The 26,718-nt window shown below is 49.6% G+C and overlaps 12 protein-coding genes across 12 annotated transcripts; 4 read left to right on the forward strand and 8 right to left on the reverse strand.

Moving 5' to 3' along the window:
- Positions 1-877: 877 nt before the first annotated feature.
- On the forward strand, positions 878-4,498 carry FIBRA_00450 (uncharacterized protein; the record flags this gene model as incomplete). The annotated part of the gene is made up of 6 exons (XM_012322345.1): positions 878-1,858; positions 1,912-1,983; positions 2,037-2,108; positions 2,163-2,518; positions 2,584-2,750; positions 2,808-4,498. 6 exons carry the CDS (start codon positions 878-880, stop codon positions 4,496-4,498), a joined length of 3,339 nt encoding a protein of 1,112 aa, XP_012177735.1.
- A 574-nt stretch (positions 4,499-5,072) lies between these two features.
- Positions 5,073-5,846, reverse strand: FIBRA_00451 (uncharacterized protein; the record flags this gene model as incomplete). Its single annotated transcript, XM_012322346.1, has 5 exons — positions 5,073-5,180; positions 5,243-5,337; positions 5,394-5,428; positions 5,486-5,619; positions 5,676-5,846. 5 exons carry the CDS (start codon positions 5,844-5,846, stop codon positions 5,073-5,075), a joined length of 543 nt encoding a protein of 180 aa, XP_012177736.1.
- Positions 5,847-6,031: 185 nt separating this feature from the next.
- On the reverse strand, positions 6,032-9,368 carry FIBRA_00452 (uncharacterized protein; the record flags this gene model as incomplete). The annotated part of the gene is made up of 10 exons (XM_012322347.1): positions 6,032-6,116; positions 6,165-6,249; positions 6,306-6,517; positions 6,571-6,653; positions 6,709-7,072; positions 7,128-7,370; positions 8,228-8,528; positions 8,580-8,817; positions 8,978-9,252; positions 9,308-9,368. The coding sequence occupies 10 exons, from the start codon at positions 9,366-9,368 to the stop codon at positions 6,032-6,034; spliced, it is 1,947 nt and encodes a 648-aa protein (XP_012177737.1).
- Positions 9,369-12,057: 2,689 nt separating this feature from the next.
- On the forward strand, positions 12,058-12,925 carry FIBRA_00453 (uncharacterized protein; the record flags this gene model as incomplete). The annotated part of the gene is made up of 6 exons (XM_012322348.1): positions 12,058-12,142; positions 12,198-12,356; positions 12,414-12,512; positions 12,574-12,686; positions 12,748-12,848; positions 12,910-12,925. The coding sequence occupies 6 exons, from the start codon at positions 12,058-12,060 to the stop codon at positions 12,923-12,925; spliced, it is 573 nt and encodes a 190-aa protein (XP_012177738.1).
- A 274-nt stretch (positions 12,926-13,199) lies between these two features.
- FIBRA_00454 (uncharacterized protein) lies at positions 13,200-13,965 on the reverse strand (the record flags this gene model as incomplete). The annotated part of the gene is made up of 7 exons (XM_012322349.1): positions 13,200-13,250; positions 13,305-13,394; positions 13,446-13,533; positions 13,586-13,649; positions 13,702-13,817; positions 13,865-13,870; positions 13,931-13,965. The coding sequence occupies 7 exons, from the start codon at positions 13,963-13,965 to the stop codon at positions 13,200-13,202; spliced, it is 450 nt and encodes a 149-aa protein (XP_012177739.1).
- Positions 13,966-14,185: 220 nt separating this feature from the next.
- Positions 14,186-14,904, reverse strand: FIBRA_00455 (uncharacterized protein; the record flags this gene model as incomplete). The annotated part of the gene is made up of 2 exons (XM_012322350.1): positions 14,186-14,780; positions 14,828-14,904. The coding sequence occupies 2 exons, from the start codon at positions 14,902-14,904 to the stop codon at positions 14,186-14,188; spliced, it is 672 nt and encodes a 223-aa protein (XP_012177740.1).
- Positions 14,905-15,946: 1,042 nt separating this feature from the next.
- On the reverse strand, positions 15,947-17,839 carry FIBRA_00456 (uncharacterized protein; the record flags this gene model as incomplete). Its single annotated transcript, XM_012322351.1, has 6 exons — positions 15,947-16,064; positions 16,115-16,131; positions 16,185-16,281; positions 16,520-16,611; positions 16,667-16,769; positions 16,827-17,839. The coding sequence occupies 6 exons, from the start codon at positions 17,837-17,839 to the stop codon at positions 15,947-15,949; spliced, it is 1,440 nt and encodes a 479-aa protein (XP_012177741.1).
- Positions 17,840-18,080: 241 nt separating this feature from the next.
- FIBRA_00457 (uncharacterized protein) lies at positions 18,081-18,666 on the forward strand (the record flags this gene model as incomplete). Its single annotated transcript, XM_012322352.1, has 3 exons — positions 18,081-18,230; positions 18,280-18,291; positions 18,349-18,666. 3 exons carry the CDS (start codon positions 18,081-18,083, stop codon positions 18,664-18,666), a joined length of 480 nt encoding a protein of 159 aa, XP_012177742.1.
- Positions 18,667-19,244: 578 nt separating this feature from the next.
- FIBRA_00458 (uncharacterized protein) lies at positions 19,245-21,418 on the reverse strand (the record flags this gene model as incomplete). The annotated part of the gene is made up of 15 exons (XM_012322353.1): positions 19,245-19,297; positions 19,348-19,424; positions 19,479-19,633; positions 19,684-19,719; positions 19,774-19,790; positions 19,847-19,893; positions 19,941-19,995; positions 20,049-20,148; positions 20,209-20,271; positions 20,336-20,376; positions 20,424-20,496; positions 20,564-20,849; positions 20,905-21,081; positions 21,130-21,188; positions 21,242-21,418. The coding sequence occupies 15 exons, from the start codon at positions 21,416-21,418 to the stop codon at positions 19,245-19,247; spliced, it is 1,416 nt and encodes a 471-aa protein (XP_012177743.1).
- Positions 21,419-21,666: 248 nt separating this feature from the next.
- On the reverse strand, positions 21,667-22,847 carry FIBRA_00459 (uncharacterized protein; the record flags this gene model as incomplete). Its single annotated transcript, XM_012322354.1, has 6 exons — positions 21,667-21,759; positions 21,812-21,853; positions 21,905-22,025; positions 22,076-22,525; positions 22,575-22,635; positions 22,694-22,847. 6 exons carry the CDS (start codon positions 22,845-22,847, stop codon positions 21,667-21,669), a joined length of 921 nt encoding a protein of 306 aa, XP_012177744.1.
- A 270-nt stretch (positions 22,848-23,117) lies between these two features.
- FIBRA_00460 (uncharacterized protein) lies at positions 23,118-24,149 on the forward strand (the record flags this gene model as incomplete). Its single annotated transcript, XM_012322355.1, has 5 exons — positions 23,118-23,173; positions 23,223-23,376; positions 23,431-23,597; positions 23,655-23,829; positions 23,883-24,149. 5 exons carry the CDS (start codon positions 23,118-23,120, stop codon positions 24,147-24,149), a joined length of 819 nt encoding a protein of 272 aa, XP_012177745.1.
- A 171-nt stretch (positions 24,150-24,320) lies between these two features.
- FIBRA_00461 (uncharacterized protein) lies at positions 24,321-26,547 on the reverse strand (the record flags this gene model as incomplete). Its single annotated transcript, XM_012322356.1, has 5 exons — positions 24,321-24,364; positions 24,416-24,821; positions 24,877-25,462; positions 25,515-25,635; positions 25,701-26,547. 5 exons carry the CDS (start codon positions 26,545-26,547, stop codon positions 24,321-24,323), a joined length of 2,004 nt encoding a protein of 667 aa, XP_012177746.1.
- Positions 26,548-26,718: the final 171 nt, after the last annotated feature.

Below are 26,718 nucleotides of genomic sequence, written 5' to 3' on the forward strand. Positions count from 1 at the left end.
TTTATGGCATATGTAATGGTCCAATAATGACAGATTCAATATGTCTCTTGCATGCGGTACTTTTCAATATTTCTCCCTAAGTATTCGACACAATGCATGCTCTTCTATGCAGACCGAAGAATACTCACGAGAAACACGCAGACGACGCCTTACTTTGAAAGTCATGATCGCAGTGCTATATGTGTCTTGTTGAACTGAAGGAGCATTAGCTGTAGAGCGTGCTCAAGTTCGGGAAACCAAGGACTGGGGGCTGTCGCCGCCGAGCTGAACGTTGTGGCGTCAAGACGGCCGCCGGCGGGTCGGTGGATTCCGCATCAAGGCGCATGTCTCGAAAAGGAAAGACGAACGAAGTCGAGAACTTCTAGCTCAAATCAACGTCTGCCCTCAGGCGAACGCGTCGGCAATTGCGCGGTGACAACTCGAACGGAATATCGTACAACGCACTCTCAATAAGTGAATGCTGCCATGATTCTGAGGACTTGTCAACGTTCAACGTTGAGGCTGAGCCCTACTTTTTCGACGGTGGCAGACTCAAAGCTCTCGGTGATATATTCTGTGTCAATCCCCCCGTCTAGCACGTCTGCCGCCTTCTCCACTAGACCTGTCGTACATTCTGATCAGTTTTTGCCTCATGGATATCTTCAGAGTCCAACGCAATTGATATCTATGTTTTTAAAGTTTGCCGTCGTTGCGATTCTGACCAGCCATTACCGTATTAGCCAACAGAACTTGACATGTGGTTGACACTGTCAGCCTCTCCCAATGTTGATAAATTCCCCCGTCCTAGATCCTGCTCCTTTTCTCCACCTACTACTTCCATTAGCACCGTCCAGATTTTTCAGCCGCGCTGAAGTCGCTGCGATTGTGCTCTTACACTATGTGCATACTTAGCTTCTCTATCGTCTCGAAGGACTATGTCTCCACATCGTCCTCCCTCCATTATCGCTCCCCACCGTCCTCCCTTCATTATCGCTCCCCATCCCCCCCACCTGTTGACACTCCGCGCACGGACAAGTCCCATAGGGGCAAGGCTTTGTTCAAGAGGGTTGCCACCGTCTTTCAGAGCAAGAAGGGGCGCGAGGTGCAGAAGAAGGGAAAGCCCCAGGACGCCGATGTATACGTGTTTGTCGGCGACGAGAGAGACGACGACGTCCTCGTCAACTCGCCCCCGGTCCCCGCCCCGGCTTGCGTCCCCTCCCGTCCTACGATGGCACCCTCGGTGAATGTGTTCGTTGAGAAGTCTGTCAATTTCAAGGTCGACGTGGACCCCACTTGTCTCAGTTCCAACACCGATGAAAACGCGAACAACATGCAAGAAGCCCTCCTGACCAGAGGCACTCTCCGCGCGCCATCCGACCAGGTTCTCTCCGAAGTCTTCATCTCGTTTCCTGCCGCCGCAGAGGTTATTTACCAGGAGTCTCTCGCCTCTCCGAGATATGTCCCCGGGCAACGCGTGACCGAAACCGTCGTCATGGGTGCCCGGCACATATTTGACAAGGACGGCATCCTTATCGACAGTATCCCGCTCTTGATGGAGCCTGCGAGCGACGAGTCAGATTGCGAGGAGGACGAGCTGGAGGATGAGTCCCCCATTGGCCGCGTCGCGTCTGCTGCGCTCGTTGCGGACTCCTACACCCCTGTTTTCAACCGCCGCCGTGCGACGCGAGTATCCAGAAGCTTCATTGACCCTGGAAATGCATCGCTGCCGCCTTCTTCCCCTGGACTTTCTACTAAGAGGCCCGCAGAAAGCGAAGAGTCCGATGCCGATGTTTCCGAGAGTCAAACTGGAATGGCAGTACCCTCAACCGACTGCGTCTTTGCAGCGGACATTACTGAACCATGCGCCATCAATAGCACAGTAAGCGATGCAATCATGCATTTTCGATCAGCGTAACTAATCACGAGTCCCAGGAGGTAGGAATCTCCTCAGCCAAGGGTGTCCCTGCAGTTACCACGGATGGGCCACATATTTTCAATTGTACAGTGAGTGGCCCGAATTGTAAACCATCCATCACCGTACCTAAACCGCGATCCAGGAGATAGCAACTTTCCCACCAGATGGTGCCCCCGCAGTCTCTGGCCGTGAGCCCCTCGCGCGTAGCAGTAAGGTAAACAATACCTGTACTGGGCTCTCCGTCCCTTTGTCTCACTGAGGAATATAGGAGACTGCGTTCTCTGAGCATGATACCGCGGAGAAGCGCGAAGAAGATATTCTCGCTGCCGCGTTTGGCTCCAAACTAGATACTACCGGTGAAATTATCATGCAAGAGTCGTGGGCGAAAGACTTAGTTTCCGCCATCCCGTCCAACAGGGCTTTCAACCACGCCGTCTCACTTGCAGTCAAAGGGAGTGCGGACGCGAAGGCTGGTCCCGAAATTTCGCGCTCCACGGCAACTTACGAGATGGGTATCACTGTGGTTGAACCAGCTGCTAGTGTCGCGGCGCTGACAAGATTTGAAGCCGAAATGAAGCATCTGTCTACTCCATTTGTAGAGCGCGAACAAACGGTTCTCGAGACGTATGTGTTCCTGCCGTTCAATATTGACTATCGTGTCATGCTTACGGACAAGCCGTTATCTTTAGCGTCGTGTTAAGAAAGAACGAAGAGTGCCTGAAAGACCTCGACACCGATTTGGAAGACTTGCCATCTCCCATAATTAAATGCGAGGTCGCAGTCGATGCCACAGAATGCTCCATGACAAAACATGAAGAAATTGCCGTACAGACTACTGACGATGTCGTGCAAAGCGGTGAGTCGAGAAATCAATATGCTCGGTAAAGAAACATCTTACAGGACCGACCTTCAGATATTTCCGCAAAAATATCAGTCTCGTCTGCTCAGCAGACAGACAGCCCTCCAGAAATCCCCTCTCCAGATGCATCCAAATCCCTCCACAAGATTGTCGGAATAATTTTATCCTTTGTTGCCGAACAACAATTGGAACCCGCTTCTATTCGCGCCACTGCGTACGATGCCATGTTAGCCCCTGAATTCCCACACGACAAACACAATGCACCCATGTTTACGGATTCCATCTTCCTCGACCTCTTTGAGCTGGTGAAGGCAGAGTCGGAGGCCCTGGCTCGCCGACACTCTGTCGTAGAACAGCTTTTGGCGCTGCTTAATCTGCATGCCCCTCTTCCCCGGATTCAAGAGCAGTCTGGTGTCCATGATACTCTGACGTGTCGCGCCAATTTCTTGCAATTTACGTCACGAACACTAGTTGAAGAACAGGCCTGGCACAAGTATATGGGGACTGTGCTCACCACAGTGGCCCATATTGCGCTCGATGCCCCCTCGTCTGTAAAATATCCTACCCTAGCAGCCTCCCCCGATATCAGTCCTTCCCCTCCTCCTGAACCAGCATCCGAAATCCGTCTCACGCTGCCAAAGGAATCAGTCTCACCGGATGATACGAATAATGCAGAAGACGAGAGAGATATCCATATACAAGTTCTGAGCCAGGAAGCGCAGAGAAAGTCGACGGAATTGCAGAGGAAACTCCGAACAATGGGGGAGGAGCGCGTACGCCACTCGCTGGATGGTGCGGCGGCATTTGATCAGGAGACTCGAGAGGTTCTCCGGAACCTCGACCAGGACACGAAGAATAATGATTCTAGTACAAATTCTGAAGTTACGAAACGCCGATACCATTCTCGTTGTTCCTCTACCACTTCTATCTCCCTGCCTCAAGAATCAAACAAGGCTGGTGCCCGCAGATTTTCAACCGGAGATAGGATCCGTCTTGGGCGATATAGCCCTACAGTTTCTTCCAAGAGCGAGTCGCCGAATCATACTTGTGCCGCCGCTGAGAAGCGACGTACTGCTTTCGACAGCTGGCTGTCGAAGCGTGCATATGACAAGCTTGTAGTGGACAACAAACCATCTGCAAGTTTCTCCCCCACCAATACGAGGTCCTCGGCGCCGCCCGTGTCTTGGAGAAACATTTCCGTAAATCGGACCGCCTCAACCTCGGCGCTCCCAATGCGACCCCCATCTACGCCCCCTACTATCTCTGTCGCTCGCTCCGCGACGGTGGAGACAATGTTCAACGACAAAGTTGCTACTCCAAGGAGGTCTACCTTCTCGGCCCGCTCTAAGCAAATGCCCCCGAGTTCGCCCAGTGCGAACTTCAGACCATCCCCGACGTCCACTGTCAGAACTGCTGCATCTACCCCTTCGAAGGGGTCTTTGACCCAGCCCGTAGTGCGCTCGCCGTCAAAAGCATCCGTTATTTTCACTAGAGGCAGGGAGAACGCTCTACCCGCGTTTCCGCGTCCCACAGGACGGGCACCCGTCTTCGGCTCTGCGCTGCAACCGAAACCCATAAACCTAAATCAGACGAGAGGAACAGTCCCGATTGGCACTTCGCCAGCCAAATACCGCCCTCGGTCGTCACCCCCGAACACTATCAATATCGATTCCCCCATCGCGGTGGCGAAGCCCATACGCAATAGCAGCTCACGGCCGGTCTTGAGCCCCATTACGAACGCATGAAATCACGAACACGAACATGAACATGAACACGTTGACGAGCAGAGTCGCGGCAGGCTCGGAAAAACCTCGTGAAACTACTCTACTGCCGGTAGCCTTTACGCCCAAATTTCAGTTCAACAATCCAGTGTCGTAATCGACGCAATGTTATTATGTCTACGCGCAGAGAAATTCGGGAGGGCGATTGAAGCGGACTTCGTCCAACTGAATGACTCGGACATCCGCTCGTATCTTGTATCGGTGGCACGCATAATAGTGCAGATAGTGAGTAGTATGAGCAAGTTACACAAGTTACGACAATCATGACCTTCTAGTATTCCGTAGAGTCCTCCAGCACGTTACAAAATCTGTCTACTGCTGCAATCTGCATATGTATTATCTAAACAAGCCGTGTTTGCAAGAGGTTGCAACGGTATTATATCACATGTCTGCCTTCTCAGTCTGTGCTCCCCATTACCAAATAGAAGATCTGTCGAGGGCTTTGTCTTGGTGACATTCACATAAGGATCTACTTTTACAATATTGCATACACCATTATTCAAATACCTACACACAGACTTCCTTCTAGTGGCAATGCCTACAGAAGAGGGAGAATTTTGTCTGCCGCTGTGATAGTAAGCTCGGAAGTGACCGGCTCTATGGCAACATGGGTAATGTTTTCACCCTCGGTGATGAGAACGAAGCGCTAATTAACGGAGGAGGAAAAGGTGAAAACCGTAGAGGAAATTTAAGCAGACTACTGCATACCTTGGCTCTTGGCGCCCCGAGCACTTCGGAAGCATCGAACAGTAACCCCATAGCGCCAACGAATGCACCCTTGTCGTCGGCGATGAAATGGATGGCTATGAAGCGCATGAGTACGAATCGAGATTGTTGAGTGAGCGATATGGCGACATACGAGTGCCGTCGCTCGCAAGCTGCTCCTTCCATGCTCTGGAGTCGCAGCAGCATTAGGCTTACGTTCGTAGTACGGCATTGAGACTCGCTCACTTCAAGGTAAATACATCGTTGACGGCGACGACGTAGATGTTATTCACGCCTCTTCTCTTGAACTGTTCATATGCCTTGATGTACCCGGGTATCTGGGCACTACAGGTGCCTGTGAACGCACCCGGAACGCCGACCTACCAAATCGCCGTTTATCAACACACGGCACCGCTGCAAACGCAGCTCTGCTCACAAAGACATTCTTGCCGGTGATACCGGCAAACGTGAAAGTGCTTCGCGCCTCGTCTTCCTTAATGGGTACAGCGGTCGGTATGGTCGAGCCCGGTTTTACCTCGGCCGCACTCATGAGAGAAACTGCGGCAGTGTGTGCTGCCTGGGTCGCACTAGAAAGGATGGAGGCCATGCTGGTCGTACTGGAGGGCAGAAGGAAAGAGGAGAGATGGCGACCTCTGCCCCTCCCATGCTTTATATACCCACAGCTCGACGTCCGTCGCGTGACGTCATGGCAGTTGGAGGTGCAATCTACTCACGGTCCACCCATGCTTCGCCGCTGTCCAATACATCGACTGCTCAGCGGTATACAGATATTCATGATCGAGAGACGTTCTGGTACGCTAAGCTCGCAGACTCATATTCCCGCACGAATATTCGATGCTGCTCCCTCGCCATGAACCTGCATCGATATTAATGATGAATAATCAGCGTGGAAGATTAGACTTACACCATCAATTCGTTCGCATATTCCTTTACGAGCCCAACCGATTCGGAATCCATGTTCGAGCTCGCTACCATCTGTGGAAGACTCACTGTGAGAAGCGTCAGTTCCAGGTCCTACATTGAAGGCGAGATTATATCGACTTACCCAACATACGGAGAAGGTGTTCAGCCCCGTAGATTTCGCTCATTTCTTTCTCTTGACCTACAACAACTGTAGGTCCAGTTACATACTTCTTACGGATTTCTGCATACTGTGGCCGCTCAAAGCGATACAGAAGGTTCGCCCCCAGCGCACGATCAAAGTAAGTCTGTAACCCCGCTACAATTGTGGGAAGCAATGTCGGTGGGTCTTTGAGACTGGAAGTACAATTAGCATGAGGCCGAAAATCGTCGGCTTGAATGGAACTTACTGTGCTGCTTTCTCTGCAATAACATATGTCTTGAAATCTTGCAGTAAATCTAGTACATTGGGCTTGCGAGGAAGGCCAACAAGCTGAGCATATCATAATGAGATCTAGATATCATGCGAGAGTGTGCGCCGTGCCAACCTGATTGTTCTTTGTAACTGCCTCCCAATCGTCTACTAGTAGTACTTTGAGCGATTCCGGCACAGTGAGCTTCATTTCAGGCCTCTTGCTGTGCTCATCCTGTGCGGAGTTGTTATGAGAATAGGGAGGAGAAAATGTATGGCAACCTGCCTCCTCTCGCCCGCGCTTTGTTCCCCTGGTCCCACCGTCCTTCCGCCCCGTCCGAGAAGAGCTTCCTGCGGCAGCCAGTTTACTGGCACCCTTGGATGCGGATGCCGACGCTGAACCCTGTGCGGCATTTGCTTGGGCCTGCAACGCCTTCTGTAGCTGAATGTTGGACTCATTGTACTTCATGAGCCGGGCAGGTTGCACCCATTCATCCCATCTATGTACCACGCCTATAATTATTAGGAAGAAGGAGATGGAGGCAGCGTACGTACGTTTGCTTCCATCCTTTGTAGTGGACAAAATAGTGTGGACCAACTGTGCCCATTTTCGTGGTCGTCTCGTCCCAATGTTCGATTTTGATGATTTTCGCCTCATATACCAGGGGTCCGTGATAGCACAGAATTCTTTCACCTTGTGAATAAATACCCATAGGTGTAGTCATCTCGCCTGCATATAATGGCGACAAGTGCGTAGGAGAGCGTTGAAGATACGGCGTGTGATCACACGAAAGGAAGCTGAGGTAGAGGCAGCCGCATCAATCACCCAGACAAAAGCAATGAACATCAATAAACCCTTGTACAATATATACACAATATTGACACAATAAAGTACACTTGCTACCTCATAGTGAGACGAGAATATGTATGAAGTCGAACACGCTAGTGCGACATGGCGTACAATGCATAACGTACAATTGCATTCTACCATCATAGCACAACATGACAAAATAACATAACACATAACATAAAAATGGACCATCCATCTGAACCAGATTGAAGGCAGGGAGCGCATAACTTGAGTTAATCGTCCTCAAGATAACGATGTGGCAAATAGCCACAATGATGGACAACCAGCAAGCCTTCCAACCTTGGCGGCTTCACTCTCCTCCATGACTACCAGGGCGACATGCTGTAAAAGAAATGAAAAGGCTGCACAGTATTAAGGGATACAAACTTTACGTACCTCATAGAAATACATTTTTACAAGAAGCGCAATGTCGGAGTTGCCAGGGTAAACACTCGAGCACCAGCCCCACGCCAATCCAAAGATTCTGAGGTATGCGGCCGAGGGGAAATAGTGGGGGTGCTAGAGGTATAAGAAAAGTCTGATATCGCGTAAAAGTGGGCGTCGAGCCATCAGTTATGCATCGTACCCAGGGCCTGGGGTCAAAATTATGTATGCCTGCTGAAGAATGACGTCAAAAATGTTAGGAGGCAGGAAGAGATTGCGCGCACCCAAACCATAGAGCATACCCCCACCCCCACCACCCAACTATGACCGCTGCGATATCGCCGCTTCCGCCGCAGCGGCACAAGCATGGCACGATCGGCATGCTCGCCTGCGTATCTTCTCCTTGGGTTTGGGGACTGACCAATCAAATACACCGTCATATGCAATTCTGTGTCGCTCCGCTAGCCCGCGGAATAGAGCACGAATGCCGTCATAATCGGGAAGGTCTTCAAAGGATAAACTTCGCGTGTACTTGTAGAAAATGTCGAACTCTGCTGGGAGGCCAACAGTAAGCAGATCTTGCATTTCTACTTTCCTATCACGAATGAGGTCCCATGTTTCATCAGTGGTGGGTGCCTTGATCTTTCGCCACGGAAGAGAGCCACGAAGAAAATAAATGAGCATGTAGGCGAGCGACTCGAGGTCATCACGACGAGAAGCCTCTGTCACACGAGTGAGCTTAGGAGCTCAACTGGAAAGAACTGACGCCACACCTATGCCAAGATGGGTATTAATGGCTGCAAAGAGACATGTACCAACACCATGATAGCCATCCTGCTTGTAAGCAATATGTTCACTTGTTCGAGGATCCCTAAACTTCTTTGCGAGACCGAAATCAATGATGTTGACAAGGTCGTCCCCGTCTTGGTCAGATTTGGGTATGACGAAGTTGGCTGGCTTAATGTCACGATGGACGAGGTCTCGGGAGTGAATGTATTCAATCCGAGATATCTGAAACATGTATCGCATCATCAACAATTATTCCTGAGATTGTATGCATATAGGATAGAATGAAACATGGTTGTTGCGGAAACGCCAGAGGCACGTCACACTGCGAGGCGCCGGCAGCGCGCGGCGCATAAGACCAGTATCTGTAGTCGAATTTACTCACCAATTGGTCAGTAAGAAGTAGTATTGTCTTGAGCGAGAAGTAGTTGTTGCACATATCAAAGAGCTGTTCAAGCGAGGGGCCAAGAAGATCAATGACCATGACGTTATAATCGCCCTGCTTTCCAGACCACATTATCCAAGGGACACCAGGTCCACCGGACAGTGTTTTGTAGATCTTCGATTCTTGCTTGAGAGGGCTAGATTTTGCTATTGCTGGTTCGAGCTTGATGGCCACCTCCTTGCCCGCAATTGTGTGAACACCTTGGAATACTTCGCCTAAAGACATGATATCAGAATGATGAGAATCAACACGAGACCGAATTATACAAACCACAGCCGCCCTTTGCAATGACCTCCTCCACCTTGTATTTGCCCCCAAAAGTGAAATCCATTTCTTTTCGCGTAATTCGGGATCCAATGATTCGGAGTCCGGGAATGAGCAGAAACGCGCGTAGAACGAACGTTTACGTCGTCGATACTGAGACAGACTGGTTGACGCTTGATGGAACGCGGAATGGTCGTGGCAGACGTGAGGCCTGTCAATAGAGGGGGTGGAGTTGAATCTAGAGGGAAGTGGCTGGGACTCAGAGGACGAGGGGCTCGTGTTCGCGTTCATTATGTAATCCATCCGATCTCAACCTTCTGCCACAAGCTACAACCAGTGGGCGACTGGCACTCTGAGCTTCAACTTGATCTCTTCTGCCCGTCTGGAGAGAGAATTAGTAGTATGCTTCGATACTAAATCGTGCGATTCACTTCCACTTGTTGTACATTTTCTCTGGTCATGGGATTGCAGTACATTCATGATCAATGGCACCGAAGACTAGTGCGAAACTCCCAAGGTCGGGTGCCCACCCTGAGACCAAGCATGATAGACGAGTCTGGGGAGAAGAAAAGCATGTCTCAGCTATGTCTCTACAATTGAATGCAGCTTCTACTGCGGCTGAATGCTAATTCATTATGATCGAGTTTGAGCTGGGTACATGAGCAGAATCAAACTGGTGACTTGAGTCTTGAGTGACTCACATGTTCAAAGTTCATGCACGAATAGGAGGCATGTGCTGAAATTGAGATTGTGTCTCTTTTCAAGTGTTATACTGCCGTGTTTTACAGGATTATCGGAGCGCGATTTTCCACCATGGTCGGTAATTTTTTTGAAACGCTCAGTGATTAGGCTGAATAGCCCAACAGAGAGCCGGCGTATATGAGGATGCCGACATTGTTGCTCTGAAGCGGGTCTTGCTTAAGGCTTTTTTTTTTTTGCTGATTCCTCATCCAGCAGCTAGTCCACATACTGAGTTTCGTAGCAATTCTTTATATTTCACTCCAAGTGCATCGTGTTGCGTATGCTGGCTGTGTTTCGAAGATGCTGTGCGAGTTCGGTCTCGAAGATCGGTGCCCGTTGTCCCGAAAAAGAGCATGTCAGTGCGCTGAGGTTCTTCTGGTACATTTGTTTATGACAATGGCAGGATTAGTTCATGCCGTCAAGAGCTAGAGGTATGTAAATACACACCTCCTCCCACAGGTGTCACTCATTTCGCCGAGTTGTCAACACTGCCATTTGATCCCTTTATCCAGAAGATCCGTCCTCACCGTGCCTATCACTCTGGGCAGCGATGGTCTGTCATTAGGTACGATTCGTTCTTGTCTTTGAGTCAGCTCATTGATTCCCTACTGCTTCCTGCTAGTGATGCACTTCACGGTATTTCCTGCCAGGTCTCCACTACCACTCCTCTGATCGCCTTCTACTAGCGTAACGCCACTAATCCCAATCGACCCCCAATAGCAGGATCCACGTCCAAATTCATATGGCAGCACGAACGCTTGACGGTGATAATACACAGTATACCTGGTCTCTGGAATGGGCTGGAGCGGAGTAGCTTGTGCATCTATCAAGTAACGCCGAGAAAGTACTGCGCTGCCTTGATGAGGATATACTTGCCAAGGCATTATTCCCTTGTACGTTTATGTATGACCTTGTGATGCGGGCATCCACACGAACCTGGATCATGTATCGAAGGATGCACATATCTAGTCTACTTGTGAGTATACAAGGGCTAGTTAGGACCATAAACAGTGCGTAATGCATCTGTTTGGAATGTGGTGGCGGATCAAGCTCCCTACTGAGAGCGGACCTTCCATTGCATAGGTCCGTTCGAGCCTCTGCGGATTCTCTTCGGGACATTCTGATCGTCTATCACATGCCAGCCGCTCAACGAAAGGGTCTATTGCGTCCTTGTTTTATGCTAACGTGCGTCAATTCGTACGGTGAATTATTGATTATGGGCTTGGTTGATGTTCCTGTACAATATTTCCGCCATCGGAAGGTCCGGAACACTCATGCCGATAGTCGGATAGTCGGCGTCTTTCAGGGGTGACAGACATTATCTCATACGTTCCTGCCAATTTGGAGATTTCATCCATAACGTGATGGATGAATCTTGATGTGGGCCGGCGGTTCACTATGGGCAGCAATATCGACCTGCGCGGCTTGTCCTCCAGCCATTAATAGCATGTTGGTACCTATGTTTTTGTTTATTCCTACTGACATGGATGTAGATTACCCTAACAGTTATACGTGTTACCCTGGGTGCAGAGTGCTTCCGTCAACATGGTCTAGTTCTGTGTTTCCTTTAGGTTCCAATCACCCCAAAGCTGTCGACAGCGCATAATTACATACGCTCGAGGTCTAGGTAAGCGCATTGTTCATCGAGTTGACGGTGCCTGAGCTAACTTTGAGTGCGAAGGGGGGAAGACCGGGCAGGCACTGATCCATGTCTAGCATCTGCATTGTCCATAGCAAGTCGAAAATTGCTTCCATACTACGCAGGCTTTGGTCAGATGTGCCAACGAAAAGACAGCGGAGACAGATTCCTATTGATTTTATGCGCGGACCAGTCATCCTTGTACTTGCCGTGGCAGTTTTATCTCTGGGCAGTTGTCCACGAGTTCAGAGGAGCATCTAGGCTGCATAGGTCGGCGCCAGTTCAGGAGATATCAAGTCCACTCTCGGTCTATGAATCGCTATTAAACAGTGAACTCGAATCAATCCTTCCACTGAATCTCTGAATTTCAGCTATCATGAAGTTATCTCCGTCTCTCCTCTCACTCACCACCCTTGCGGTTGGTGGATATGTCCTTGCTGCTCCCAGTGTTGACCTGCAGAGTAATCTCGTACCACTCTTCGTTCGTCCTCCAGGACTCACTGCTGGTTTCCACAGAGCGTACCGCATGCGAAAATAGGGCTATTATCTCGACCTCCAATATCAATGTCGACGACAAGGTCGTGACGTGGGAGACCTTCGGATGTGGTAGCTCGATATCCGCCAGAAGTGAATTCAAAAGACAGGCCAACGCAACGAACGTGTGCGATGGACTTTGTGAGCGCGACTTTTTAGTAGAATGGGCGCAGTCTCATCAACTACAACAATCACTAGGCACTGATACATGCAACAATTTGTCTGGCGATTTACCACCCGCAGCGGATGATTGTGCTACAATTGTGGATGCTATCACTATCTTGAACGGCTCCATTGGTAAGACACCCCTTTCAATTCACTTGCAGTGGAAACTGATGTGTCGCACGATGTTCCACAGCGCCTACGTTTGTTGTGGATTCCCAATCTATACAACAACTCAGCTACGGTACTTGCCGCTATTTCTTTGAGAATTTGAGCGACGGTCCCTTAGAGTATTGCTGGCTCGCCCTGGTTCGTTGTCTTGCATCACGTTTTAAGTCGATCGCACCATTCATTTTGACATTTATGGTAGGGCGATATGGCGTCTGCCGCTGGGAGCGCATGTTTCCCCCCTACTCAGCCGGTTTACTCGGAAGGAATTTGCGAAACAAGCACTGGCACTTGGTTGGTGGGGTAAGTTAAGACGATCCAGCAGTCATTAGGATATACGCTGATAATATTTCGGCGGACTTAGGGCTGCTCATTCCTGAAGTGTTACAAACAGTGCCCTTCAGAGATTACGAGGCGGTTACGTGGCAGAGCATCTCATTTGTATTTGAGTGGTTTCATCATCAGGGCGTTCTGGCGTACTATGGATGTCATAAGTTTGTCGTACTGGATTCTCGGGAGAATGTAACGCGAGTCATAATATTGATGTCATTTTGTCACAAAGTGGACAGACCAAATGGCCAGCATTCCGCAAATGGCATTTTAACATTACACATACAGCACATCAGAGAAAAAACATCTAGACAGCAAAGGCCTTTATATAGGCTTTATTTTGAAGTGCAGGGAGATGAGAGAAAATATGAGACTCTGATCCGGCGAAACATGAATTGTCTGAGCATTGCAGAAGGAAGACAGACAGACCTTCAAATCCTGTACTAGGAAATAAAATACACGTAGGCCCTCTGGATCTTCACTGTCCTGTATATCGACCAGTGATCCTATTTTCGCTGTCTGATTCTGAAGTGAGGGACAGCTCATCGGTCAAAAAAGATGAAACGATACCTCAAAGGCAATATGGTCGTTGCCTACACGAATCTCGAGTTCCTGCTTGCCGACAATGTTCTTCTTGGGCCAATTGGTATCATCTTCCCTAAATAAAAGTCGCATGAACGAATGCTGAACCACCAGCAACTGTGACCTACTTTGTGATCTCACTTGACTCCACAATACGTTTTAACTCTTTCACAACCAGCGGCCCAACCCACACTGACTCAAACTTCACCATCCGCAGGTCATCATGGTTGACAAGGTCACTTACTCTCTTTGCGAATCAGACTGTCATTGCGATAGTTCGAGTTGTTTGCATATCGGAGACGACCGTGCGAGTACTCAAATTCCAGGAATTCATGGCCGTGCTTGCCTGAATGACCAGTGCTACGACAATGTTAGTATGCGTAAGCAGCAAAACAGCAAATACATACTAGTATCTGAAAATTCGGGGCGTGAGCAACTTGCGCGCACGCCCTAGCACTTTTCTTCATTCGTACCTCAAGTAAAATGGGTCATTGTCGTGGGAGGCCATACTTGAGTCAACTTCCTTGAGGTAGAAGGAAAGGACGCGGTTCGTTCAACTGAGGTCAACTGCTTAGTAAGCAAATTGAGCCGGTAATAGGTCTACTAGTAGCAGAGTAAGACCAATTTATAATGTAAATGTCAAGCACAAGCCTAAACTGTAACCAAACTGAGAATTATGTGTATTGTAGCGTCTCGGGATGTGAAAGGTTCAACTAAACTACCAGAATCTACGCCGACCCTACATTTGGTGTAGGAACTTTGGAAGCAACAGCCAGCTCCTGCTGAACAATCTGCTCTCCCAAGGCTTTCACCTGAGCGGACCTAGTAGCTGCACCTAGACGCATCTGGTTCATCACACTCTCAAGTGTCTTCTGGCCAACGCCAACCGGTGCCCGATGCCATCGCACAACCCGAATGCCAACCCCAGCCATGGCATGCTCCTCCAGATACTTGATCCACCGATCTACTACCTCTTGATCTGCATCCCAAGCCTTGATGGCACGCTTGTGCACTTTGCGCTCGAAATTTTCTTGAGACTTCTTATGTGCGAAAGGTCCGCGTGGCACGGTCCAAAGTGACCGCTGTGTGGGAAGGTGCACAGACCGCGAGATGGGGATTGCCAACGATGACGCGGCATGCGAAGTGAAGTGAACGAACTGGTCCAAGAGACTCGGAAAATATGAGCGAAAATGGATGAGAGCAACTGGAATGCCATGCGTCTTAGGGTGATAGTATGGATCTGATACACCACGGCCGTGTATGACAGTAGCAGCCCACCGCTTTTCTGCGGTCTCCGGAGCAGTTGGCTTCGACAGTGAACCACTGAAAAAATATGAGCTGTCGTACGACGCCGAGCCCAATTCACTTACGACGCGATTGTGCTGCTTAACCGAGCCCACCTCTGCGCTGAAGCTAGCGCATTCTTGCCATAATGTGCTACCAGCATGACGGGAACGTGAAAGTCGAACGGGACTTGCACGCGCCGCCATCGGGCATGGAGACGCCTGCCGCTTACGGCAATTCACGGCGCCCAGTCATTTCAAGCTCTACTCACACTGGTACTTGCAGCACTGTTCAGATACTATATACATAGAGCTGATCTGCTTGGACTGGGACTCATACGGTGTAGGCCTCATTCCCTAACATGGTCATACCGTCAGACTTTATCCTTCTACTTGCTTTTCCAGGAATTGGCGTATTAAATGCAACATCTCTTGCTTCACCTTCGGTGAAACGCTAGCTGTGATGAAGGTCGTCACGTAGCCTCTACAATAGCCTGCATTTTATGCTTACCTTCTGCGCGAGGACGCAGCCCATCTAGTATGGTATCCACGGACGTTGCTCGAGCTTTTTCTGTGGATTTGCCCGTCACTAACATTGACCCCGCTCCGAGTTCGTCAGGGGAATCAATGTTATACCTTGACTCTCATGTCGCCATACATCTAGCCACCCGCTCTCACTGAGTTTCTCTATAAGTACTGCAGAAAGTCTAAGGAAACATAGATACATGAATCAAAAACATATTTGAATCACATGCATATATATATATATATACGCACCTGTCCCATTCACCATGTTCTATCATGCGGCGCTGAAGTTGGGCGTACAAGGCGTCGTTCTGCGCGGCATCATTTCGAGGCATGAATTGGGTAATCCAGGATTCAGACGCGCTGAAGGTGTAGAGTCACAGTGAGCTGGGAGCATGAAGCAGCACCTCAGTACTCGTGTGGCTTAAGACTAAGGAGTAGTCTCGGTGTGGCGCAGCGCCTCCGAGTTGGATCCGGGTGGTGAATGGCATTTCACTATGATCGAGTGGTACCTTCACACTGAGTGCGCCATCAATTGAGGAAACAGACATCACAAGTGTTTCGCTACAAGAGTGTATATCTCGAAGTACAGCCGAGCGGAGCTTCATAAAATTGAATGGGTGCATATATAAGAATGAATCGGACGAGCGTCGCAAGATAAAGCTAACTCTCAAATAGTTGCTATGCTACCCCTAAACAGTCCGTCTCGCGAAGTGCATCGTAGAAGTCGTCCTCTAGGTAGATGTCGCATTCGCCCTCAATGATAGAGCCCTGATGGCATGTCGCAGCATGCTTCCACCTAAAATGAATCAGTAATTTTGACGCATGATATGCCATAAATTTGCTTACCAGTAAATCTCCTTGACCTAGTGTTTGTCAGCTGCGAATAAAATTATAAAGAGATAAGGGAAAGACAGACTTTTGTGGGAACATCCTTGATACCCTCAACGGCAATCCATTTTAAACACTTATGACACTTTCCTTGTATAATCTCGGTCTTCTCTTGTTTTCCTGTACTGGCGCGAGATACAGTACGAAAGGTGAGGGGTGGTGAGAATGGGCGCCCTGTCATTGCGGAAATGCCTAGGAAGCGTCAGCTGAACATCAAACCGAGAGGAAATAGCTGCAGTACCGTGTGCATATTGCATATGATAGCTTCGAAGAAAGTGAGTGAATGTAAACGCAGACAGACGAAGAACTCTGTGGTCAGCATTAGAAACAAATAATATTCAGCATTAGTCATCAACCACTCACCACTTAAATGCAGAGAACTTCATGGAAAGCCATAATTTCTTGCCCTCCCCACCTCGTAAGGCGCTCTCGCAACAGCAGGGACAAAGACCAACCTGAAAAAATGTATATTCAAGTATCACGCCAACATGGTAGATAAGAACGGCTCACCTTGGTGGTACCCTTTCCTTTCACAAATCGTGGGGTATATAGATCCAGCTCATGGCGGGGCGAATTATAGGTAGCATCCGAGAGCCATTTACACGTCAGATGTCTGGTCAAAGAAAGCGACCACTCAGTTTTTTATATGTGAACAATAACAAAAACTCACCGATCAGCCCCTTCTTCTCTGAATGAACTAACGGGGAACCTTCTATAGAAAAGCAAAAACTCTGGATGAATTTGCACAGAAAGGGGGAAGGTACGATGAGGATAGGATGGTGGTTCTGACGTGATCGGTGACTCAGACTCGGAATCCGAAGATGGCTCAGGGCCTCGGTATATGCGTCGTTTCTTTATCGTAGGTACGAATTGAGTCTGACCACGCTTGCGTTTTGTAGACGTAACCTCCCGACTTGCATTGTGTTCGCAGGACTGACGGGAGATCTCAGCGTGTCTCCGTGGTCTAGTGTAACGGGACTCGTTCTGACGAGTCGGCAGCGACGTCTCTCCGGCTTTGACACTTGAAATACGACTGGGAGACGGACGACGATGTGACTCCAGAGGGATTGGTGATGCTTGGCTGCATTCAGAAGGTTCATACGTGGAGGAGGTTGCAGACAGCGACGACAGGCTAGATGAGAAAGGTGACACCTGAGAAGCCACAGGTACCCCGTCGTTGGTTACACGCTGATTGTGCGACATTTGATAGTCAGCCAGCGATTGCAATCGTTTTGCAGAAGAAATCTCCCCTCCATGTTGAGAATACTCATGCACAGAGTGGGAGCTGGGCGACATGTGGCGAAAAACGGGAGATATAGAAGAGCATCCCACAGCCCAGAAGCAACTTGGCGACGAGCTGAAAAGTTTCTCAAACGGAGTTCTGGGAGAGGGATTCAAGATTGGCATAAGCTTGAGATCCTTAATACTTTGCTGATTACTTGTAAAAGATGGGGACTCATTGGCACAGAGGCGGTCGTTTTCAGCAGCAGGAAGAGGTGAGATTAAAGCAGCGTCGGAGGGGTCACAAAGATAGACGTCAGCATCGGGTGAAGAGCAATCATGCGTTTGGCGGAGGGCAGACTCGCGATAGACACGGGGTGACTGGGTATATGCGGTCAGAGTGATGCTTGAGTATGGGCCGACAAATCCGCTGTAGCTCTTGTTGTTGGCCAGCGACAACATTTTGGGTTGAATTTTACTGCAGCAGGCGCATTAACAACCATAAGCATATATATGCAAGACTACTCACGGTGTACGACACCAGCACGGTGGCAGTTTCGGTGTAGGTCGTGTAGTCATCGACGCGTCGTGTGCGCGTTGTTTGCACACACGGCCGATGATAACGTAATGCAAACAGAAGCGCGCTACGTTGCAAGTGCGATCGGAATGGCGTCGCTGCCAGTGCGAACTCATTCAACCTGCCATGGCCATCTATCTCTTACCTTTCTTCTCTTTAATTTTATTCCTGCAGCTCTCCATCCATGTTCGTGCGTCAGCACTGACGACGGCCATTGGTGCCAACGAAAGACTTTGCTTCTACGCCGATGTGGACAAGGCAGGAGAGAAGATTGGTGTGAGTATGCTGTATTACTCGTTCAACTGGGCCAGCTAATCTACTGCAGTTCTACTTTGCGGTAGGAAATGGCCAGCTCATGTCGTGTAATCCCGTCATGGAGTTATGATTCATTTAGGTCCAAGCGGGAGGTTCATTCGACATTGACTTTGATGTGAAAGATCCAGCTGAGAAGGTGCTCCTCGACGGTGTTCGAGAGCGACAGGGTGATTATGTTCTCACGGCAAATACCGTCGGAGAATACGCCTTTTGCTTCGAGAACGATATGTCCACGCTTACGGAGAAACTCATTGATTTCGACATCATGGTCGAGAGTGAACCGCGAAGAGAGCCACCGGCGAAGCCAGGCCAGATTTCCGAGCACACTAGTGCATTAGAGGAGAGTATATTCAGGCTAAATGGTATGCTGCAGAACATCAAAAGAACGCAGAAATAGTATGATTCTACCCTTTGTCTAACTGCGATGTACTCACAGTACACCCAGCTTCCATACCAGAGAGAACAGAGGTTTTGACACTGTCAGGTCTACACAAAAGTAGGGCTCCTTTCTCTTTCATGGAGCGTGGCCATGACCTCTTGAACTAGCCGACTATTTTGGTATGCCGTCTTCGAATGCGCGAGTATTGTTGGGATGGCATTGTAAGAGTTGCTGTTCGCTCTCATCACATTCATTTCCTGACAGATGATGTAGTCTACAGGTGTATGTCCTGCAGACATTCTTCACGAAGACAGGCCGCCGCTACAAGGTCTAGACTTAGCTGTTTGATTGTAACTTATGGCTTTTCGAATCGGAGAATCTTCCTAGTCGATCGTGGATGTTTGCTGCTACGGAGGATATCCATTTACAATGTTTCACACATTGTACTGATAATCGCGAGATGGCACGACTCATCTGCATTGACACCAACGTCAGACTTTCATGAAAAGAATCACTTGAAGTTTCTCAATCATGCGCAATACAGTGCGTTCTACACTTATCGACATAATCAAAGCTATAAGGTTCTACCTTTCCCTCTAGATTTGAATCTTCATATGCACAGACTTCGCTCTTGTTAATTGGTCATAGCCTGAAGTGTAATTAGCGTGTGAGGACACCACATTGTTGTCCAGAACGTACCAAATTTGCTAAGACTGACACCTCTTCCGCTGTCCTTTACTCCCGTCCATGCAAGGGCAGGATCCAAATAGTCACACCTAGATGAATGAGAATCATGACAATATACGACCATTTTTGCGAGCAAACACTACCTATTCAAGAAGACTGTTCCGGCGTGAAGCTGGTCAACAATATTCAAGAAAGATGCTTCCGAGTCTGGGTTATGTTGGGCGTCGGTCCATACGGATGCAGTAAGCCCGTATGGGGAATCATTCATGAGGCGAATGGCCTCCTCATCGGAAGAAACCTAGTACGCAGTGACATCCATGTTCCTGCTTAAATGAGGTTGATACTAACCTTCATAATCCCAATCACGGGTCCGAAGGTCTCTTCCTGCACAGCTCGTTAGCCTGCAAGTATTGCTCCAGGAGATGTTGCAGATATTACCATCATGATACTCATAGCTAATAAAATGCGGATCAGTTGACAGCAGCTGCTCGGGGACATGATCATAACCCACAATGATCGACATCGACCAATACTTGGGGTGCAACATATGCGGTACCTCTGAATTCATCTGAGTTGTGTTCCACTATGCAGTCGAGCGCACATACAGTAGAGCTACAGGAAATGAGCCTTCCGGGATAAGTGCTTTAGCCCCGGCTTCAACTTGAGAAATCCAGAGGGTCAGCACTACTTTCACGGGGAGACAGTACACTCACTAGCATCAGCGACCTGCTTGCGAATCCTCTCAGCGCTCACGACGCTCACAACCGGACCAAGGTTGATGTCTGGTTGAGTAGGATCACCCAGTTTGTAGTTCTAAATGACGGACAACAGAACATAAAAACAGAGACATGACTCCAGGCGATTCATGCCTACCTTCACCAGATCCACATACTTCGATACGAATGTATCGAATAGAGCTTCATGGACGTAGATGCGCTATATTATAATTTACAATGTTCAATTTGGGACATTTCACATGCATTCCAGTGGCATAACAAACCTCGATAGCGCAACAGCTCTGCCCGGAGTTGAACATGGCGCCTGGAACAACATCAAAAGAAGCCCAATAGCCTGCTACCGAAACGTACCATCAACCAGTTCCGACACAGTATAGTCTAGGTTGGCATCAGCCCGAACGTAGGCAGGATCTTTTCCTCCAAGCTGTAGCATGATCTCACATTGATAACTCAGTGAGACATTGAGTACGGGTACTCGCCTCCAGCGCGACGCCCTTGAAGTCTTTAGCCGCTGCAGCGGCCTGGTCTACCGATCGTCCTCCAACCACGCTGCCAGTGAAAGAGATGAAATTAACAGCGGAGTGCTGCACAACGAATGTCGTCAAGTCAGGTGACAGATGAACAACCTGCAGTAAATCTGTTGGGAGACCCGCACGAGCCCAAGCCAGAGCAAACCGCTCCGCCGCCAAGGGGGTTTGTGGTGATGGTTTCAGTAGCACCGAATTTCCAGCAACTAGGGCGGGAAGGACGGAGTTGATAGATGTCAGGTATGGATAGCTTTGGGCATTTTTATCAGCATGAAGGCATGATCTGCAAAACCGAGTGGACATACTTCCACGGAGCGATGACTAGGATCACCCCAAGAGGTGCACGCTTAATAAATCTCCGGAATCCCGGCTTATCAGTATCTGTGAGGGCGACATCCGCCAAAGCCGACTCCGCGATGGAGAGCATGTACTCAGCACGCTCGAGAAGGCCCCGCACCTCACCGACTCCTTGCGAAATAGGGCTATGCGGGTATTAGAGAGCTGAGGGCGGACGACGTACAAATGCTCACCGTCCCATTTGCAAGGTGAGCTCCAAGGGAATCTCGTTTGTCATATTGCGGAATTCATCCTACTCACGTCAGGAATGGTCTCCGCGAGATTTGAAAATTGACAACCACTGACCATAAACTTCCTGGCAATGGCAATTCGGTCCCGTAGGGGAACGGAACTCCATCGTACCTGTGCAGAGGCAGACCGTTTGATGACGGCCTGCAACTCATGCTCGGACGGATAAGTGCGAGTGATCAGAGGCTGCTGGTTATGCGGGCTAATGGTCGTCTGGCTTGTGGGCGAAGACATGACTGTCTGAGATCAAAGTGATCGATAGACTATCTTTGTTACATAAACTACACCACAGTGACGTAGTAACACATCCACCACAGGCAGGATACTGGTACAGTAATTATCGCCCGCGAAATGGCTAAGATCAGTGAGGCGGCATAAATGAATCAGTCCGAATACGTCAAAGCTGAATCTCAATGGTCTCGTGACTTCCTGTGTCGAACACCCGTTAATTACACTGTGTTTTCAAATTAAACAGGAGGGTGTTACCTGTACTCGCCTTCCGCGGCGACACTTAGCTCCTCAATTTCTCCTTGAACGGTCGACAATGCCTCTGCTGCAGTAGCATAATAAATTAACTGGTAGGTACTAAAATCAGCAGCCAGTATGTCGGAATTATGCCAATTTTACCTGTGCCTTGGCAAGTTCGTTTAAGTTTTTAAGAGGCTCAGGCTATATGGAGTTCTCATCAAGTGCGCAAGTAGTTATACCAAGTGCACGTACGTTGTCTAAAACTGCTTTCATAAGTGTGATCGCAACCTCTGTCTTCTGTACAAGGTCGTCCTCCGCGTTCTCTACTTCGAGCCTTGCAGTCTCCTGCTTCGAAGGACCCGTGGTCTTGAGACTGCCAGACTCATTGGTCAACTGCAACTGGATAGCTCCTACCACACTTACACTTGCTTTGCCGAGTCCAGCTCAAGGCGGCTCACCCGCACGGCTTGGCGAGCCTTCATCGCGACAGCTATCGATGTAGACAAAGTTGTCTGCCAAGGTTGCAAGAATTGGGTCTTGATCGCAGCGTCCTGCTCGATGCGAGCATCCGCAATCTTCTCCCAAGCACTAGAGTACGTGTCGAGCGCCTTGCCTAATTTCTCATCGCCGCCACCTGTCGCGGCCTGAAGGGTCGCAGCAGCGGTGGTAGATGCTCGGCCAAGCGCGTGGGGAAGGGTTTTGTGTTGTGCAATAGGGGGTGTGGCGGGTGGAGGGACGGGAAGGTTGGTGCCCCTCAGATTAGTCGCAGCAAAGTTGGAGATGCCCTGACCAATTGTGGTACCGAGCTCCGAAATAGACTCCTGGATTTGAGTAGGATAATCGTATGTCTCCGTCTCGTAGACCTTGGTAATTCTGAATGTGCTGTCATGAGCTTTGGCCAGCCTTAAGAGGTAGAAGCTACCTAAGCAATGTAAGGTGAACCTGCCGCAAGTTGTCAACCCGAGCCTCCAAGTCCTTATATTCTGAGAGGGATATTAACAGGGATACCGATCAACAAAACAGGGGAAACGCTGGCCATACCTTGAGGAAGCTCAGTTATCTCGTCCACAGCGACTTGACCAAGACGTTCCTTTGTCGCTTGGACACTGGTATTGAACCCTTTGGCCAGCTTGTTCGCCGACTGGCCAAGATTGAGTCCAGCAAGGCTGGATTGAAATTTGTTCCATCCATCCATTCAGAACTATATGACAGAAAGAAAGAGGAGGTGAACGGTAAGCGAGCAGCGAAACTGAAGAATCTCAAAGGAACTAGCGGCACTGCGGTGTAGCCTATCTGTCTGGGGTCCTGGCGCATGCCACCAAGGTCCTGGGGTCTTACCAGTACGCGTTGCGCGCGTGGACGAGACGCGTCAGTGGCCTTAGCTTGCATTCGGCTTGCACTCTAGTTCACCTCTTCTCGCCGACGCCGCCACAGAGTCACCTCAGTTCTGAATCATACATTGACAATGGCGATGGCGTCTGTCTACTCTCCTCCTGGGTTTGATTTTTCTAATCAAGTTCGGTACGTTTGCCCGTGATCGAGCTGCTTTTGTGCTAAATGCCGCCTTCAGCAATAATTTCCTTGTAGACAGAGGCATCCCCTTACCCAAAGCAACCAGCACCGGGACTACAATTGTAGGGTGTTTGTTCAAGGATGGAATTGTGCTTGGTGCGGATACTCGGGCGACTGAAGGTCCGATCGTAGCGGACAAGAACTGTGAGAAGGTAAGTCAGCTTGCTTGCAGTGCAGTCCTGACATGTTGCTGAATACTCGGGCAGATTCACTTCATTACCGACTCCATTCGTTGCTGTGGCGCCGGGACAGCAGCAGACACAGAATTTACTACCGCTCTCATTTCTTCCCAGATGGAATTGCATGCCTTGACGACTGGCCGGAAGCCACGAGTGGTCACGGCCATGACAATGTTGAAACAGATGCTCTTCAGGTATGCTTTTGATCCTGCATCTCGTGTTTTGTCTCAGGGTTCGCCCTATATCGTTAGATATCAAGGGAATATTGGTGCTGCTCTCGTCCTTGGTGGGGTTGATGCAACTGGCCCTCATCTTTTCACCATTCATCCGCATGGTTCAACGGACAAGCTACCATACGTGACTATGGGCTCGGGTAGTCTTGCCGCAATGGCTGTTTTCGAAAGTGGTTGGCGGCCAAACATGGACGTATGTCTGACCTTGCAGCATCTTCAGTGTACAATAAGCTGAACTCCACACAGCGTGAAGCAGCTCTTGATTTAGTCACCAAGGCCATCTCGGCGGGTATTTTCAATGATTTAGGTTCTGGGTCGAACGTCGATGCGTGCGTGATTACTGCATCGCATACCGAGATGCTCCGCAACTATGTCAAACCAAATGAGCGCGTACAGAAGGAGCGAAGCTATGGTTTCCGAAGGGGCACCACCGCATGGAAATCGGAGGAGATTCGCACTCTTGTCATAAACGAAGAAATAACCCAGACTGGCGAAGCAATGGACACGAGCTAGATTGCAATCTGTATGGTGTACAAGACATGGTTTCAAATACATTGTGGTGTAACTGCAATAATGATACGGGTGAATGCAAGTAAGGCGTATATGCAAAGTAGATCCTATCCGACGTGCGAGATGATTAATTACGAGAATAAGGAATGTATGATCAACGGTATTTGAAGCGGCCTACGCCGCCCCTTCAGAAATGACAGCGACAAGTACAGAAATATCTGCTCGCTATACGTTCAGTATATGTCCCAGTCGATAATGATGTTACTCACCGTCTGGCTTGCCTCCATGGAAAGCTTTGCCTTGTTCTCGAGCTCGTCGTGCAAAGGGCACTTCGCAGCTGGTATTGAGAGAACATTTGTCGTCATTGGTTCGCTTTTCCGCGGCAAGGCGAGCTCGAGAGCAAAGTGCCTCACTGAGCATGGCAGCCATTGCATTACGAGCGAATCCCGTTTGTCCGGATTTATTCAGCGAAGATGGTCCGAACCACGAACCGTCCTTCCAAAACATATGACGGAAGCGAACTACCTCGTCTAGAACATCCTCGTCCCACAAGTTGTCGCTGAGGCCATCGCTGGCGAGAATGAGTATGTCGTCTACCTGAACAGGGACTGTGAATAGCTGTGCTTCCCGGGGCTTAGTAGGGGACGACGGTCCGAGTTGTACAGGCGTGTTGAACTGCAAGCGCATGCTATCATAAAATGCCTCACACATGAAGGATTGTTGGACTCACGTTCCACCACATCTCCTCTGTCCGCCAAACAATCTCATCCCCTCGAACAAGCATGCCCACGCAGTCACCCAAGTGCGCTACCTTAATTACAGCGCCTCGACCGGCTACCGACGGAGGTCCCTCAGCTTTGGATGCCTTGGGGCTGAATAGAAGCGACGGGTTCTCTTGTTTCAAGGGTCCAACAGACGGATGTTCCAGCACAGCGAGTAGTACAGTCGCCGAACCTTGCATTGAGGTTTCTGAGGGGCCAGGTTTTGCAGAAGGAGATAGAACAGACGACCATGAAGAGGAACCATGAGTTTCAGGGCAGAGAGCAAATTCAGATTTATTGTCTCTCGCACCCGCAGCGTGAGCGGCTCCGTAGGATTGTGTCGGCAAGTTGGTAACATCTACTGGTACCGGCGGTTCAGGTGATCCGGTCACGTTGATCGAGGACGCTGTATGACTTTGTGTGTGTGCTTGGATGGTTCTTTCGTATGCTTTTTCCAGAATCATGAGTACGTCTAATCCATCTGCCAGTTCCTCCAACGAGTCCTCGAGGTCTGTATACAGATCATCGGCGGTGGGAGGTGAAGCATCAGGAAGTCTAATCAAATTATGAACTTTCAAGCATTTCGTGATGATGTGAGTCACAGTACCTGGAAGGTAAAGGAGGTGTAATTAGGGCCGCCCTCGCTGCCTCAACCTCTTCGCAGCAATGGTGCATCAATCGACGAGCAAATAGCGCACTGGGGGAGAGATTTGCATCCTCACGTCTGGCTGAGAAATTGAGAGCCAAAGGTCAAAGAGGGGAACTCGTGCGAAAAACAAAGTCTTGTCCTCACCTGTTCGGCGCAATCTCGACCAGCCACCTACTCCGTCTGCAACACCCATGGCGGACTGGTGGATGAAGTACGCATCTTCTCCGACTTGCACAGCATGTGACAATAAGTTGAAATCATCACGGTGTGAGAAGGGGGAGCTTTCATAAGCCCGTCTCGAGTACGCGCCATGATCGGCAGCATAGGTTGCCCTGGAACGCTTTGGGATGCCATATGCTCCAGCGTCAAGATGAAAATGTGTTTGCGGACGGCCGGCAACCGGAATCGAACTAACGTCATTTACAGGACTGGAGGTGAAGGCGGGGGTTAGGGAAGCATAGGGAAAGAAAGGTGTGAGGAGAGGAGGGGCGAGCTCTGTAACCAGCTCTGACTGGCAGGAAGAAGCAGCAAGAGAATAGTGGGAGTAATTGCCGGAATGCGAGTGAGCCTGAGCAGCGTTGTAGCTGGAGTGGTTGGAAGGTGTATCCGTTTGTGTTTCCAGTTCAGATTTACCCTCGGCGGCAAGGCGCGTAAAAGCTAGGTTCCCGGCCGTCCCAGGACGCGATCCAGGAGTTGGTGGAGGCGGTGAATCGAAGAACGAGAGAGGTGAGACCTGACTCATGGTATGCAAAGAACGAACCGCAGATGAAGACATCGAGTTGGACCGGGCACGAGTAATTGTAGAGGCTGCCGGCGGGGATGTGGAGGAGGCGACTGGTCGGGGTAAAATGGTATAGATCCGTTTGCGAATGGTCTTCATTGCTGCAAACTGTACTTTGAATGCCTGTACACCGCAAGGGAATGTAGTATGTCTGCGACAGGCCTGCAGCTGGTAGGGGATGTCGATGGGTGGGGTGTTCGTAACTTTCATGCTGTTCGCACCCGGGGTAGGTCGTCAAATTCAAATCGGTACAGTCCGGCCCCCTCAAACTCCGATTTCGGCCGACAGCTTGCAGCAACCTCGCGACTCCGCGAGGTGACCGTCATTATTGTCAATCTAGCGCAAGAAACAGTAAAGTTATCGGAAGAAATTCGCGCGAAA

The sequence above is a fragment of the Fibroporia radiculosa genome, assembly GCF_000313525.1.
Source record: "Fibroporia radiculosa TFFH 294 genomic supercontigs, scaffold212, whole genome shotgun sequence".
NCBI lineage: Eukaryota > Fungi > Basidiomycota > Agaricomycetes > Polyporales > Fibroporiaceae > Fibroporia > Fibroporia radiculosa.